Here is an 18,231-nt window from a genome sequence, read left to right on the forward strand (position 1 = left end):
CATAGGATAGAGAAGACCATGAAAAATATTAAAAACCTCACTTTCACCATTCATACGCAAAATTAACTCCCCCTTATGCACATAAATAAAAGTTTTTCAGTGGCAAAAAATGGTCTATCCAAAGTAAGAGGTATCTCACGATGCTCTTCCATATCAAGCACAACAAAATCCACTGAAAAAAATAAACTTATCAACTTTCACTAACACATATTCACAATCCCCCTATGATATTTTATAGATCTGTCAACCAATTTTAGGGAGATGGAGGTTGGTTTAAATTCCCCAATACCAAGATTTTCAAAACAAGTGTAAGACAAGATTTATACCATCACCAAGATCACACAAAGCCTTACTAAAGGATTATTTTCCAATAGTGCAAGGAATTGAAAAACTAACGGGATCCTTAAGTTTCGGAGGGAGTTTATTTTGTAAAATAGAAGAACATTCCTCCGATAAATTCACAATTTCAAAATCCACTAACTTCCTCTTGTTTGACAAAATATCCTTCAAAATTTTTTCATAACTAGGCATTTGAGCCAAAGCATTCGCAAATGGAATATTTATATGGAGCTTTTTGAAAATTTCTAAAAATTTAGAAAATTGATTATCCAATTTCAGTTGCTTTGCTCGTTGGGAAAAAAGAAGTTTACTCAAATCAATATTATCATTATTAATTGGGTTAGGAGACTTACCTTTCTTGACCGTAGGTGCCAATTCCACTTGTTTTGGCACGCCCTCCATCCCTTTTTCAATGATAGGCTCCATTGCTTCCTCATCATCAACAATCTTCTCCTTTACCTCCACTTGCGATCTAGTAACTGCCAGAATAGCATTGACGTCTCTTGGATTTTTCTCAGTGTTGCTAGGCAGCGATCCAGTTGGTCTAGTTGACAATTGTGTGGCTATCTGGCTCATCTGCGTCTACAGCTTTTGCAACATAGCCTCTTGATTTGCAAGCGAGTTTCATTACCCGCTACATATTTCATCATTATCTCCTCAAAGCATGGCTTTTTCTCAATTGGTTTGGAGGTGTTGGCGGTAGGATCTGCAGATTTCCATGAGAAGTTTGGGTGATTCTTCCAGCCAGGATTGTAAGTGTTGCTATAATGATTGTTTGGCTTTCTCCCTTGATTTCCCATAAAGTTTGCTGCATCAATTTCAAACACCGTCTGTTCTTCGGGCTGCTGCACTTGGACTTGGTTTGGTGAAGCAGTCTGCATAAGCACAATTTGATGTGTGAGAGCGTCGATTTTTGCATTCAATGAAGTCAATGCGTCAACCTCTAGAACTCAGCTTTTTTCTCCTTTTTCACATCGGCCATCCTACATTACTTTCAGCCATGTTACCAATAATCTCCCAAGCATCTGCTGGCGTCTTCCTGAATAGTCTTCCATTAGCAGCAGCATCCAACATGGATCAAACCGACTGATCGGCTCCATTGTAGAATGTCTGAGTTTGTTGGCTCTGAGTGAGATTATGTTGAGGAAACATCCTTAACATCTTCTTAAATGTGGTCCATGTTGTATGTAGAGACTCTCCCTCCTTTTTCTTGAATGAAATAATGCCAGAAAATTTGAAAAAGGTCGGTCCAAGTAGTGATAGAACCCGCTGGCAGATCATTTAACCATTTCAAAGCTTTGCCTTGTAGAGAGAATGGGAATAACCGCAGTCGCACTGCATCAGATTTTACCCCATTTAACTTGAAGGTGTCACAGATAGACAGAAAACGTTCTAGATGAGCGTAGGGGTCTTCCATAGATGTGCCCCCAAATGGAGCTTGCAACTGAATCATCTGAATGATGGAAGACTTTAATTCAAAGTTGTTTGCCTCGACAGCCAGGAAAACTATGCTAGATCCATAGCCTTCAACTGGTGGACGAATAAGATCAATAACAGTTCTGTTGTCCGTCATTTCTTTTTTTGGTTCAGATTCTGACTCAAGCACAAGATTTATAGATATCTTAGTTTTTCGCATTCTGCTGAGCATGGGTTTGATCTCTAAATCAAGTGCTATGAGATCCTTAGATGATCGAATTCTATGCATGCACAACAGATAGTACCTGAAAAACATAAAAAGAGAAAAGAATTTCAGAATTTATAAGAACAAATAAAGCAAAATAATGTCTAATCTCAAGTAAAATAACAATTTTGATATCACAAACAGTCCCCGGCAACGGCGTCAAAAACTTGACCGCTTATTTAAGTGTTTACTAGCAAGTATACCAGGTCAAGTAATAGTATATGGATTTAAGTCCAAGTGTCGAACCCTCAGAGACTGATACTTAAAAATTACCAAAATATGATTATTTATACTTATTCTAGACTAATCAATAAAAGTGATTTCAGAATTTTAGCTAATAAATAAAATTTCAAATAAAATCAATTAAAATAAAATGCATCAAGAATTTTAAAGTTTAATTCAATGAAAATAAGATCGATCAAGGACACACTTAGGTACCGAACAAATAATTTAACAAGTAGCTGATTTAGGATTCAGATTAAATCTTAAATTACGGTGAATTCTCTTAACTTGTTTAAAGGTCTATTTTTAGAACAATTAAACTTATCAAAATATTGACGGATAAATTTTCATAATTTTAATCAAATTCAAATTCATTAAGAACCATGAGAATTCAGTGTACACCTAAAACCGAACCATGAGAATTCAGTGTACACCTAAAACCGCACAATGAAATCAAATACTATTTCTAGTTAATTTAACCTTGTGTTGATTAATGGAGTGATCGAAATCAATTCCTCACCTTTCAACTCGGAATCGATTAACATGAAAGCAAATAAATGGTCAGATCATTCACAAGACAAATTGGAATCCAAAAATCAATAATCATAAAACCAAATCCGAAAAATTCCAAACAAACATTCAAGTTTTTACATAAATTTGTTCGGCCCAATCACGTGGTCTTGATCAAAATGAAACGACTACTCTAGATCTAACATAGTCTAAAACTCAAATTGTTCAATCCAAAACATGAAACAAAAAATAAAAAAATTAAGAAAAGAAGCAGAAGAATGAAGAAAATCTTCAAACTGAAGGTTGTAGTCTCCGTCCTCTGGTATAATATGTTTGGAACCCTTAATCAGATGATAGAATAACTATTTATATGCTCCAAAAATTCAAGAGATCAAATCCCACTCGGATAAGGAATTTCCAAAAATATAAATTTTGCACGCCTTTCTCGCTCGGGCGCATGAATGCGCGCTCGAGCATGAAATCCTCTGTCAAAATATTTTTCTTGTCCGCTTTTCTCGCTCGAGTGCATGAATGTGTGCTCGAGTGAGACAACTTCTGGATTTTTTTTTCTTCACATGCAACGCTCGCTCGGGCACATGAACATGCGCTCGAGCGAGCTTATTTCTGTCTCGATTTTCAGCCTTTGATTCAATTTCCTACAAATAAACCACGTGAAATGTTATGTAGACACAATGCATGAAATATGATTAAATCTAAAAAAAAAACATAAGTAACATAACACGAATGCATGCAAATTAACAACAAAACGACACCAACAATATCACACAAAACACAGTTATCATAGATCAACCAGTTGACCAAGTTGATCTTGTCATCCATAAATTCAATGCACAAACGATTGAGGAAATCTTGACTAATTGACAAACAACTAGTGTCAATCTAATTGAGGCTGATGCAACTGAAGCCAATACCACTGATAAAGTTCCACCAGTCAACATATATAAATCATAATACATATGGAAGAAAGATAATCCATCAACACTGGTTATAGGTAACTCCTCTGACCCAATCAAGACCAGAGGGAAAATAATCAATGTGCTTATGCATTCAGCTTTTGTAAGTAACGATTCAGTGGTATCTCTTGACAAGGCCAGTCTAGAAGCAAGAAGAAAAGAGTACGGGAACATTGTCTTTCTAAATACAATGACTATCAAGAAAAAAGTTGAGGAGTTGCAGTCACACACGACTGCTCCTCTTCCTCAAGTTGAAGATAGAATACTAGAGAAGTACAAATTATGGCTTGATACGACCAAGTCTGAGGACCTCTTCACATCAGAAAAAGTTTCCTTCTGATGCTAATGAAAGAGCTCCAGACTCTAGATGAAATCTCATCTTCTCCAGAATTTCAGGAGAAATCTGCAGGTAAACTGAGCACCTGGATGCGCTATTGTATGCAAAATTTTATTAAATCTTAATTTTAATTTTACTATATGCGAAGCATTACTTAGAAATTATCAAAACCAATACTTAATCCATGTATCGGCAAAGATGAAGAAAACTGAAATAATAAAACCAATCAATGCTTTAAATAAGAGATAATGATAAGAAAGCTTAGTAATGGATTATGATATGTTATTCATACGTTGTCTTCAAAATGTGATGAAACATTCAGCGTGATCAACAATCCTTTGTTTTAATTTGCAAAACTGATGTTCCCCCTCACTTCAGTTTTTCTCTAAATTGATTTCATTTTAGTTCCTCCTCAAACTTTTGTCCAAATGATTTGATGAACTTTTGATGGTTTTGTTGGTAAACTAATGAATCATGATAATTTTTAGAAGAATTGATCTTCAGTTCAGGGTGAGGTATCAGCTTTTCTCTATTAGTTGATCAGTTTACTTATGTCAAACTGATTTCTTGAATTTTTCAGTTCCTGTCTCCTACAAGCACAAAATCAAACTAGACTATGATACCAAAGTCTTTGTGGGTCCTTGATGAATGAGTCCTTTATGAATCCATACTTAGATCAAACTAACTGGTTTACCATTAACAATTTTCCAATTTGGTTGTGTATAAACAATTGTGTGTGAATGATGCCTCTGTGTGGATGAAAATATGTATTAGATTGTGGGTGATGTGTATTATCTCTAACATGTTGTTTCACCCTTCCCACATCATAATTTTACTTATATCTTCTTTGAACAAGCCTTTCATAGGGTCTGTGGTTGTGTTTTTCAATCATTAAGATGTGCTTGGCTTGACTGGATTTTCAGTCTTGCCTTGCACAAGAGCTCTGCTGGACATATCCAATTCCAAACTTTCAACAATTTTTCATAGATTCAGCATGTTTTTTATTTTGAAAGTCAATATTACTCTGTTCATGTACCAAACTTGATTTAACAAAGTGAATGTACTTGCCTTTGCACATATCCTGTTTTGGTTGAGTACTTGACTCAGCAATGCAGTCATTGTTAACAAAACCGAGTTCAGTATTGTTTCCAACAAGCTTTTTTGACTCCTACATCTCAATTAAAAAAAATGAGGACTTATTCTATGTTTGGATATGTCCAGTTAGCCTCATATTTTCTGATTCTAACTGCTAACTTTCAACTTGTAGCTTGTCATTTTCAGTCTTGAGCTTAGCAATCTCTACCTCTAGACTAATCTTCTCAACTAACTATTTCCAGCTGGCTCAGTTGAGGTGTCTGGAAGATCCTTTTGCTTTGCTTCGCTTTGACTTCCTCAAATTGTAAGAACAATCTTTGGTAATCATCATCCATTTTGTGTAATGCATTGACTAACTATTCTTTGTAAATTCATTTGAGTTGAGATCAAATACATGTCCCCTAGTATAAGGATGGTTGAATGTTTGTTCATTGGTACACGATTGATCAGCATGAGCCAAGAAACAACTATCTTTATCTTCATCAGTGAAACTTGTAGATCTATCTGAGCAGTAGGGTTCTTCAATGGGTTCTTCAATAGGTTCAATCAATGAACTTCTGCTTTCTTCAGTCTTTATCACCTCATCGCTTAGCTTGATAAACTGATTACAGAGATTCTTAGCCGTAGCACATGTCTCAAAAGTATTGGCAGTGCAGTTATCCATAATTGTGTACCAGAAGCTCTTGGTGATTTCACTCAAAGTATCCATTTGAAATAAGTTTAGAAACGAGAATGAATCTCACTCTTATACCACTTTTTGGGATCGATTGGGGTGAATATGTGAGCTTCCAAAACTTAATGTACTGTAACAGTTGACTCCTGAATCTGCTAAACTGAGTTCAATTGGTCAATTGAATTGCTTCATTTCTTGTATGTCAATGTTAATTGGCAAACAAATCATATGTGTGGGAAGATGTCAACTAACAGATTAAAACTAAATTCAAATGACCAAATTGAATTTGTGAATGAGTGAGTGTGCTCAACTAAAATGTGTGTAAAACTTCAAAGTAAGAACGCATGTGTTTGTTTATAGATGTTTGAAGCTAAATTCTCCTACGTCACCTCTTCTTCCTTCTCGGAAGGATTCACTCTAGAAGACTTTGACTATTTCAACTCTTTGAAATATCCTGATCCAAGATTACGGCTTACCCAACTTTTTATCTCAGAACCCTAGACTCAATCTCCAGAACACAGCCCTCGACTGATTCTTGTTACAACAGTAGTGTTTGACAGTTCAATAAAACTGATCGATTACAAAGTTTGTAGCTTGATAAGCTTTGGGACAGTGTGATCCTACACTTGATCAAATATAACGATATGTATGTGCTCGATCAGTTTTCTTCAGTTTAAGCTCTTGAATATAGACGGTAGATTTTTGTGTGCAAATTTCTCCAAGTATATGTGTGACTGCTTTGTTCTTTCTTCTTTATATGTCTTTGTTACTGATCTTCATCACCTTTAAATAGGAATGGATTGAAATGGCTCTATTAATTCAAATTGTATTCGTACTGCAATCATTGTACTATTATATTATGAAGGGACACTGTTGATGCTACTCTGTGGTGTCATCTTGTGTATGGAAAACTCTACTCGTAAGAAATAGACTGATATCAGAAGTTTAGTTTTGGTTATGCATTCTTGGATTAGTTCAGTCTTGCAACTGTTTAGTCTTGGTAATTCAGTTTGACTCACTAGAATAGTTTGGCTTCTGGAAGACTAATTTAGTTTAGTCCCATAAACTGAATGTAGTTTACTTGATAAACTCAGTCTGGTTGTCTCGACCAATTGATGACTTCAGTTTGGCTCTGGTCAAAGTCAACTTTGTTTAGGTAGCAAGTCAGCCTGGATGTGAATCTTGTTCAGTTTACGCCTTCGGTTTGGCTTGTGGACAAATTCAATTTACTTAGATATTTTGCTTATATTGTTTTGTCAACACCGAAATCATGCATATTCCAACAAATATATATTCTGAACATTATTGAATTCTGATTACTGATTACCGGTTTCATCCTTTAGAGGTTTATCATATAAGAGACTGATATCATTTAGCCACTAACTTCATAAGTCAGTTTAGTGCATAAAATCGATTTCTGTTATTACTGATGAATACCAAATTTCTGTTCTTCTCTGTTCTGTTTTGATATGTATATGTATATGAGATTACTGTTTAAAATTATTTTTAAAAGTTGGGATGGTCTTCCATTTACTGAGTGACACCCATATCACTCACCCACCCAAAACCATCACAGAAAAAACCGAAGAAGAGCTCGTTGAAAAAAATTCATTTTTAGGGCTAGTGATGAAGAATCAAGATTCTGCCTTTAGTTTTGTTTAGCTTTATTATTATTATTCTGTCTGCTGCGTTAAATTCGGGATCAGTTAAGTTTATGCATTAGATTTCGTATTAAATTAAGCTATAAAGACAATGAAAATTTCAGTTTATGAATATGGTAGACTAGTTTTTGAGTTTATGAAAGCCGAGCCTTGTTGTTTTCAACTTGTTGCTTGAGAACAACTCAAGTATCAACCAACCCTGATTTCGGTGCGTGAAAAGTTCAATAATCAATAATTAGTAATATTCAGGATGGGTGTGTGTGTGTGTGTCTATATATATATATATATATATATATATATATATATATTTCTACCACTAGATTACAAGCTTTGGTGCATCCGAAAACAGATTTTGAAATTCATACTTTGAACTGATAATACACATGTTGGAATCGTTTAAACCATAATATAAATTTTATAATAGCAAGATCACTTATCGAGGTTGCTTAAAATATTTTGGTTGTCCTTGAAATTATCTTGCACTTGTTCATTTGAACTTCTCAACCGAGTGCTTTCTTGAACCCGAATTTCTAGGTGTTTATGCTTAGAATTTGTGTAACACTGTATCAAAAATCTGAGTGATATTTATATGGATAAATCTGACTGTTAGGCTCTTATTTATTGTCTTTAATTGCCATTATTTCAAGTTAATGTGTCTGTTATAAATATGGAGCATCAGCTGTCTGCTAAACTTAACTAACCCAAAATTTTTTGCTTAACTGAAATTTCGGTTTCTCGCATGCATTTTTTCATTATTCTTAATGTTGGATTTTCATTTTTAGTCCTACAACTAGTCTTTTATTTTTGTTTTTTTTCTATTTTTGGTCATCTTTTGACCATGTCTAATCATGTTTGCAGGGTGAAAAATGATCACAAATGAAAACTCATACAAGTTAAAAGAAAAAATGAAAAACATATACAAGTTACATGACTAAAGAATAAATTTTTTTCTTAATATGACAAAAAATAAAAAAATAAAAATGCAAATTACAAGAAAACAATAAAAATTCTCTATTAACATGAATTGAAAAAATACAAACTAGAAGATCCAAATTATAATTTTCATGATTTGATGGTGTTTAAGCATGGGAATGCGTTTGGATGGGCGTATGTGTGTGCGTTTTCTGAAGTTTTGTTCGCGCAGGTTGCTGGGCAACCCACGCAGGGAGGCAAGCGGGTATGGCAATATATTTTTATCTATTTTTGGACAATTTTTACCATATAGCATGTAGGCATGGATCCGAGTGAGGTTTTATGTTTGTTGTTTTTGTCGAGAACGTAGAAAACGGTTTACGTGGATCGCTAAATATATGTAATGCATGATGGTCTAAATATTTCTTTCCATGAAAGTTATTTTAAATATGAAAGCCTGATGTTTTATGAAAAGTAAGGGACATTTTTATCTTTCTTTCTAAGTGGTATGAATGTTTTTCAAGAATGAAAATTTTAAGAGCATGATATGAATGAGAATTAAATGAATGATAATGATATGATGAACATGAAAGTGTTATTTTTGATGTTTATGTGTACTTGTGGTGATAGTACGTGACTAATGCTCGGGGATGAGCTCTGGGGAGGGCCTTTTTAAAGAACGGGAGATTTGCATATTAGTTTCGGCTAGTGTGAGACGGTACACATATTAGTTTCGACTAGTATAGACTGTACCAAATGTTATACCTAAGTCTAGCAACTATTTATATGATCATTTGTATTCAATGAATGTGCTCTAATGGTTACCACATTTGCATGTAATTCATCATCCAAAAGAAAATGATGTTATATTTTTATGTTTTGATCACTTCCTATGCATGTCTTATGATTTTATTATGTGTTCGTTATTATATGAATATTTTTGTTGAGTTTTTCGAATCACTATATTCTTAGATGGTGTAGATGAAAATGAAAAGCTGTTGATTTAAAAAACAGATGATCATGGGGATGAGCAGTCGACAAGAAGCGTTTGCATATGACACGTTGTCCGAAAACCTTATTTCAATCATGTCCATGAAAGTTTATGTGTTATATATTAATTTTATACACATTTTTATTTTAATTCATGTTTTATTATATTATTTTGAGATCGAATATTTTAAAATTTCAAGTTTTTCATGTATGAGGAAGTTCAGGCGTTCCTGTATATGTTAGCCTCATTTTATTTAAAGAGAATTTATACAAGTTTTGAGCCATATGATTTTTGAGTCTTTCAAAGTGTTGAACTTATTTAATTTTATCCATGGTATATTATAATTACGAACATGATACATGTTCCACAAAAATGAAAAGTATTCCGCATTATATATGTTTTTCATTTCATATTTTTATGACATAAACATTTGGTCAGTGGTCAGGTGTCCGATTTTTCCAAAAAATACTTTTTTGGACTAGCTTGTCGCATATGATTTGTCTTTATCTTATTAGACTGGTTTGCAGATTATTACGTTAGTCCGTAGGTTTACTCAATGTACACCGAAAAGTAGCGGTGGGTTCCCACCACGTTACAAAAAATAATAAACAAAAATAAATAAATCTATATTTTTCTAGGAACCGCAACCTTAAAGTCACAGGTTCTTTTTTAACGTCTTAAAGTCCCAAGTTAGAGCATGCACAATCCGAGAAAGACGAATTAAAAATTTGGAGAAATTACATATATTACCCTTGTGAGATATCGGGTTTGCTGATAACCCCTTATGAAAATTTTTTAAGCTAATAACTCCTTATGATTCTAGATATGTATCATGTACACCTTTTCAGCTAAACATAACGAAAAGTTAATGAAAATATCCCTACTTAAAAAAATTATTAAATTAATTTTTTTATAATTTTATATTTAATTGAATTAAATAATCAAATTCTAGTTAAATAACTATGAAACTTATATATAATTATTTTATATTAATATTTTCATTTTTTTAAGCGGGGATATTTTCTTCATTTTTTTTGTTTTTTTTAGCTTAAAAGGGTGTGCATGATACATATCCTGAATCATATGGGTTATTAGCTTAAAAAACTTTTATAGGGGATTATCAGCAAATATGAAATTATAAAGGTAATATATGCTATTTCTCCTAAAAATTAAATGCAAACGACCGTCTTAAAACGAAATGTCTTAACGTTCAAAATTTTGCAGCTGACAATTAAGTAGCAAATTATCCTCATTTAGCCTCCACAATTCTCCTATAAATTCCGATCGCATTCAGAGGATACCACACCATCTAAATATCCCCTTTCAGAGGTATAATATAATACATATATTTTTTTTTTTCTTTCGAGCTAGTAAACATGACCATCGTTGAATTCTCCGAGGAACTCAAGGTCCTCAATGTCACCCCTAAGAGGATGTTCAAGGCAATGGTGATCGATGGCCACAACCTCTTACCAAAAATAATCCCCCACATGTTCAAGAGCATCGACGTTGTCCAAGGAGAAGGTGGAACCTCCGGATGTGTTAGGCGAATCAGTTTCCCTGATGGTAACAACGTAATTAAATTTCGATCGGTTTTTGAATGAATATATATATATAATCCAAAAATCTTTCTTTTTTATAAAAGCAAAACAACTCCCTTGAATAATATTCCATATCACTTGTGCTTTTATGTATGTACGTGTAACACAACAAAAATGGTTTCTCGATCTATGAACAAACATGCTTTTGCGGTAATTGATTGATGCATATCAAACATGAATTTTTAGAGTAATAATTCGAAGAACAGAGTAAATACTAATGTTGCCTAGCTCGATCAACAGGGAGCCAGTTGACAGACAAATTCAAAGACGTTGACACTGAAAAGCTAATGCTAAAGGTCGATGTATTCGATTGGCCCATGTTCGGGGAGAAGCTGGAGACGATCCAGACCGAGAAGATGTTCCAGGAGTCCGGAGACGGAGGATCCATCATCAAATGGAAGACTCAGCTGCAGTTGAAACCTGGCTACACCCATGTCTCCGACGAAGAAATCAACAGCCTAAAACAACTTAGCATCTCGTTTATAACCGAGACCCAGGCATACCTTGTGGCTCATCTTGACGTTTGTGCTTAGAAGAGAAATTAAGCACATATGTTAAATAAGTCCTATAAATTAATTGAAGGGCATGTAATGTAATACAACAAATTACGATTCAAACTTTACAAAAAAATTTGTATAAGATGGTCTCAAAAGTCAATTTCGTTAAATAAATATTCAATCTTACAAATTATTCGACTAGAAAAAAAAATTATTACTTTTCACTATACAAATATAGAGTATAGACCCAATCGATCTTCTCACGGAATTTAATCTGTGAGACATTCTCACTAGAGAATCTACTATTCAGGTTTAGACAAAATATTAATACAACATTAACGGAACATCAGTGCCGGCCCCTTGAAGCAAGGCGCGCAATGCACACTAAAAAAAGGCTATTTTAGAAGTGATTGTTTAGAGCGGCTCCAAAACACTCTTGAACATTTCGTGGTAGGATCGATTTGGACCAAACCTACAGTGACCCATCCTAGATTACCTACTAAACAATTCGTAATAGCACGCAATTAACTTAATAAAACATCAAATATCGTCAAATCTTAGATCTTATATTAATATTCTTCATGAATAAAAAATATCAACAAATCTTTGATATTTTAATAAACATTTAATTTTTTTATAAATATTGATACACATTGATGTTAGACCTATATTTTTCAAGAATATTTATACATCCTTGGATCTTATACATATCTCAATATTCATGAATATCTTTAGACTCTCAACATATTATATCATGAATTTCTTTCGATATATCAAACCGTAATCATAAATCTCTCTAGATTCTCAACATATTAGATCATAATCACGAGTCTCTTTAGATTCTTAACATATTTGATCTTACACGTTGATGTAGCAAAAAATTGATATTACCCGATTAGAGAAAATCTGGTAACTTGTGGAGATCTGAATAGACGGATTAATACTCGAACTGTTCCAAAGACCGAACTTCGTGGATTGTCACCTGCATCACAAAGCAAAGTGAGTGGCGCCGGGGGTTGCCCGGCGAAACACTCCGACGCTCAAGTCAGTATTTGCCCAATAAATGTTCTAAAGAACTAGAGCATGTGACTATAGATAGCGTACCTTAAAAATAAAAGAACTTGAACTATTTATAGGTAGTCGGAGAGTTTCATGAGCTTGGGCCTCTTATGGGCTTTTAGGAATTTATGGGCCTTGATAAAGTGTCCAAATAAATAACAAAATAATATGAAACCCAAATGGATTGAGTCACTGGGCTTGAGCCCGAGAAAAAGTCAAATTGGGTAATAACCCATCATAAGCCCCCTACTCTCGGGCATGTCGTGTGAGCGAGATGACCGAGAGTAAAAAAATTTGGAGATAACGTTATGATGTAATTTTAGTATGAATATGTTGCAATTGAATTGCAGATAGTAGGAAACAAAGTCCTAGTTGAATAATGATTGTAGAATTGCATTGAGATTGTAGTACAAGTAGATATGAATCAAAGTTCTGCCAGAATAATAAGTGTAGAAACCCAGTAGAACTCTGACGGAAATAATTATTATAAATTCAGCACCATAGGATTTCCATCACAATATATTAACGTGGAATTTTTTTTGAATTTTTTTTTGCAGTATTTGCGTGATCGCGGGTCAGAAATAATTAAAAGAGATAAAAAAAAATGAATTTATATGACAAATACAAATCACCTTTGTCATGGTGTACTTTTCTTCAAGTTTGGCATATGACTCGTTTACTTCCGCGACTTTCAAATTTATTTTGGTCCAAATATCGGATAATTAAAATTTATGGCGAATAGAGGGGGGAGGAGAAATTCAATTGAGGAACCATGATAATTGACAGGTGCATGCCACCTTTCCCCCACCATTATCTCCTTAATATAATATAAGAATGTGATTATGATTGTGTATAGACATATATTTAGGAATGGGGAAAAATATCTAAATACCGGAAAATCGTACCGAAAAAATTACCGAAATTACCGAAAAATTCGGCACGGTATCATACCGTATCGAATTTTTCGGTATCGGTATCAATATGGTAAATTTTTTTTTTTCGATATACCGGTATATACCGAAATACCGAAAAATAATTTTTTTTAAAAATATATATATGAAAATTTTCGTTATACCGAATTTTTTGCCGGTATACTGAATTTTTTTCGATTTTTCGGTATACCGAATTTTTTTTGAATTCGGTATCGGTACACGGTATAGATTTTCGGCATACCGAAAGTTCGGTATATCGAAAATTCGGTATATTCGGTATACGATACGGTATCGATATGAAAAAATTTCATACCGATTTTTTCGGTACGGTATACGGTAATCGATTTTTGGTACGGTACCCCTACATATATTTACGTAATATAATATAATATTATAATATATATTATAATATACAAGATATATTATAATATATGGTAATGCTATGTGTACCTAGAGAATTACACGTAGGGTTGCACGCTAACATTAATTATAAAATTATCCCAAAACTATTTTACACATTTCCTTTTCACCTAAATTTTTTATTATCTTTTATTTTGCTTGTGTGGCTACCCTCCACGTCGCGTGAATGACGGAACCAATAATTCGTAGGATAATATGTGTATGTGCAATCGAGTAAATGAGATTAATAATGAATGAACTTGAGTAAAGCTTGTAAAAAAAAAAAAAAAAAAAAAAAAAATTCTTTCAATTTTAAAAATAAAATAAAATAAAAAATCTAGTACCAACTTTAATGTTCGATTCTATTTTTTAAAATTTTAATTTCACCTCCAAATGTTTATTTTTCTAACACGTAGAGTCTTAATTATGTGTGAAATATTTTTAATACTTTTCAAATAATGTTTATAATTTAATTTAAAATTTCTTCTTAGATTATTTTTATTTGACCTATCAATTTGAGTTTTTTGAAAATTAAATTTAAAATTCAAATTTTGATAAGAAAAAATATGATCTTTTAACGAATAGATACATGATAAAACAAATTAAATAGAGTTTGTGTGAAATGAATATAACCACCGTAACACATAAAATTGATGAGCAAAAATATGAATTTCACGATTGTTTCAAATTCAAAATGTTTGAACATAAAAAAAAATTTAAATCAATCTAAATTCTAGTACATTTAATTGCATGTCCAATTATCCAATCATTTCATCCTCATTCGAAGAGCGTCTTGACGAGCATAGTGGTGTCGATGCCTGATCAACACCATAGTTGGATACAAAATTTACTCCGTAATCCATATTCCAAGGATGGTGATGAAAACTCTATACATATAATGCAAATATAAGAAACATAAACATATATAATTAGCAACATAAAACACGAACAACATAATATCATATCATTAATTGTTGTGAGAAAGAGAGTTGAGTCATCGTAGAATTTTGATCAGGTTGTTGAATAAATACACCATTGTGTTCTATATTTTCTGGTCGGAAACTTTTTTCTTTGCTTAATTTCACCGATTGATTATTTTGTAACTTCGATTTCTTATAACATTTCTCCAATGGACCTTTCTTTCGAAGCTTCCTAAGGGCTCCTTTTGTTTTAGTGTACTTCGGGTCTAGAACTTTGCAAGTAGAAGCTTGGGTTGGATCCTCAATGTGATCAACTTGCATGCTCATGAGTGGGGATACCGAATTACGTACACAGCCTGGTCGCCGACTTTGATATAGCAAGATCACTTGCTTTACTTTCAATCCACTCGAGAAGCTTTAGAGTTTCATCATCATTATCTGCTACCGAATCTGCAATATTTGTAAATGCCTTGCACAATTTCTCATAATTTAACTGACCAGGAGTAGTTATCCATCCATTATAATTGATCTTCACCCTCATATACAATCTACTCACATCTTTCCTCCAACGTCGAAGTACATATTGCTCAGGAATGACAGACAACTTGTTACGGATCAAAACTGCAATAGCATGCCTACAAATTATTCCCCAGAACTCAAATAGGTGACAACTGCAAGAAAATGTTCTTTTATCTCTCTCAAACATAATTTCAAACTTTTTCTCCTTAACTTTCTCATGCACCGTAAAATCTTCTGTAACCACATATCTCGTAACAAAATACCCCTCATCATTGGATTCAATGTCACAATACATCTTTCCTGTCAATTCTTGTTAAAATTCTTTAAATTTTTCAATTTTAAAAGCACTCTGAAATTGCCTCTCCATATCGAATCGAGTAACACAAGGGACCATCTGGGAGAAGGATTTAAAATCAGCTTGAAACTCTTTCTCTACTTTACTCCTCATAGCTCGCTCATATTGCTCCACAAATTGTTTTATAGAGGTTTTTGAATGGACATACCCGTAAAAAAAAAACATTCATACTCTCACTCCGTTGAGTTGTTGACATTCCGGCCCAGAACGAAGTTATGAGAAAACATGGAACCCAACGAATTCTCTCCCTAAAAAGCCCAATCAACCAATCATTATTTTGCAATTCATATGTATCAAGCATAGAAAACCAACCCTATTCAAACACATCTGTACTTTGTGATTCATACACCAATTCATGTATAGACGAGAGTATGGAAGCTTTTTGATAATGATATCCAAATTTTTCAGGTAATTTCTTTAGTATATGCCACAAACACCACCTGTGTTTTGAGTTAGGAAATACTACTTCTATGGCTGTAATGGTCCGGGTGCGTCCCTTCACAGCTCAGGGGGCCCGCAACCATTTTCTAACTCATGTCCTTCTCTCCACCTGGCTAGGAGAGTTTTTGCCCTCCCAGGGATCGAACCTTGTACCTCCAGGCTTAAGTACAAAGTCTTATGATCCCTGGTACCATTGAGCTAGACTAGCTCAATGGTACCATGGATCAGAAAACTTTGTACTTAAGCCTGGAGGTACAAGGTTCGATCCCTTTTTTGTAATGGTGCGGGTGCATCCCTTCACAACTCAGGGGGCCCGCAACCATTTTCTAACTCATGGCCTTCTATCCACCTGGCTAGGGGAGTTTTTTTCCTCCCAGGGATCGAACCTTGTATCTCCAAACTTAAGTACAAAGTTTTCTGATACCTGGTACCATTACCAGGAATCAGAAAACTTTGTACTTAAGTCTGGAGGTACAAGGTTCGATCCCTGGGGGGGGGGGGGGGGGGGGCAAAAACTCCCCTAGCCAGGTGGGGAGAAGGTCATGAGTAACACAATGGTTGCGGTCCCCTGAGATGTGAAAAGACACACCCGGACCATTGCAATGGCATTCTGCATTGCTCTGTCTTGATCAGTGATTATCCCTTGAGGTGCTTGAAATTCCATGCACTCTAACCATATCCTAAACAACCAAACAAATGTTCTTGTATCTTCATTAGAAAGTATACTACACCCAAGTAGTGTTGAGTGACCATGATGATTTACACCGAAAAAAGGAGCGAATGACATGTCGTACTTATTAGTCAAGTATGTTGTATCAAAAGTTACTACATCCCCAAATTCCTTATAAGCTTGCCTAAACCAATTATCAGCCCAAAATACATTCTTCAATTGACCCTCATAATCCAAATCCAAGCTAAAGAAAAAACCAGGAGAAAATGACTGCATTTTTTAGAAATAAGCTTGAAGCAGCAGCATCTCCCTCTCCAAGTCTTAATTTCCTGACCTTATAATCAATATAATTTCGACAATCTTTTTCAATAAAAGTCATATTCTCATATTCACCTTCTTCAACAACAACTGAGTTATAACTTTTATGAAGAGGCATACTTGCAATATCATTCACCTCTAGTTGTCGTTTCACCTGAGAATCCAATTGGCGATAGCATCGAAATACTCTAGATTTGGATGGACTAGTTAGGTGATTGTGCTCAAGATGGACACCAGTGATTCTCCACACTCCAGCAACATCTGAACAAGCTGACAACCTAGCTTTACAACCTGTTTGACCAGTTGGTTAGGTCTTAAGTGTAGTGCTTGTATTACTACATTTTTTACCTTCTCGGCTACATGTGAATGCTATGTACGTAACATCTTCTTTGTTATTCTTTTGTGAATTTCTTTTTATAACCGAAAAACCAACACGATATGCATATCTCTTGTAAAATTCAAAAACTTCATTTTCATTCTCAAATTTCATCCCAACTTTGGGCTCAATCTCACTATCTTCTGCAACCAAAGGATCATAATTCACTAAAACATCCTCTTCTGCATTTAAAGCACCTACACAAAATACACATCAAATTTTAACCAAAAAACAAACATTATATCCATAGCGCTAGCTAAATAATTATGATTGCATAGGGTTAAATAATTTTTTAAGCATAGAGGGTTAAACAAATTCGCAAATATAGCTCTAAATTCTTCAGCCCCTTGACTTATGTTATTATTTTTTATTTAAATCAATAAACGTGCAGTAGAAATGGAATGAGTGATATTAAATTACCTGAGTCAGACATTATATTAGATAGCTTCCCCAAAAACGGTTCCTGTAAATACACCAAGAAGGAACCAAATATAATTGTAAGAATAGTGTATAAAGAATCTTGAGATAAAACATCAAAAATCGACATGAGGAATCGCATCAAATGTCTCATTGATAAATAACTCTAGGTAATAAAACTTTAAAGTGGTTAAATTTTTTACAACAATTCAAATAAATTTTAAGTACACAACTGTAATCTGACTCCTAATAATTTATTGAAAATTCCATCTACCCAATTTTAAAAACAACTTAAACGCAAAAGTGACATTCGAATCGAGGCTTCCAAGGTT

At 33.9% G+C, this 18,231-nt stretch overlaps 1 protein-coding gene and 1 pseudogene across 1 annotated transcript; one reads left to right on the plus strand and one right to left on the minus strand.

The window, feature by feature from the left end:
- The first annotated feature begins 10,683 nt into the window (after positions 1 to 10,683).
- On the plus strand, positions 10,684 to 11,686 carry LOC140884924 (major pollen allergen Car b 1-like). Its single transcript, XM_073291823.1, has 2 exons — positions 10,684 to 10,961; positions 11,237 to 11,686. Exons 1-2 carry the CDS (start codon positions 10,772 to 10,774, stop codon positions 11,527 to 11,529), a joined length of 483 nt encoding a protein of 160 aa, XP_073147924.1. The 5' UTR covers positions 10,684 to 10,771; the 3' UTR covers positions 11,530 to 11,686.
- A 3,460-nt stretch (positions 11,687 to 15,146) lies between these two features.
- LOC140879205 (protein FAR1-RELATED SEQUENCE 5-like) lies at positions 15,147 to 17,915 on the minus strand (annotated as a pseudogene).
- Positions 17,916 to 18,231: the final 316 nt, after the last annotated feature.

This window comes from Henckelia pumila, chromosome 2, assembly GCF_033568475.1.
Source record: "Henckelia pumila isolate YLH828 chromosome 2, ASM3356847v2, whole genome shotgun sequence".
NCBI classification, from domain to species: Eukaryota; Viridiplantae; Streptophyta; class Magnoliopsida; order Lamiales; family Gesneriaceae; genus Henckelia; species Henckelia pumila.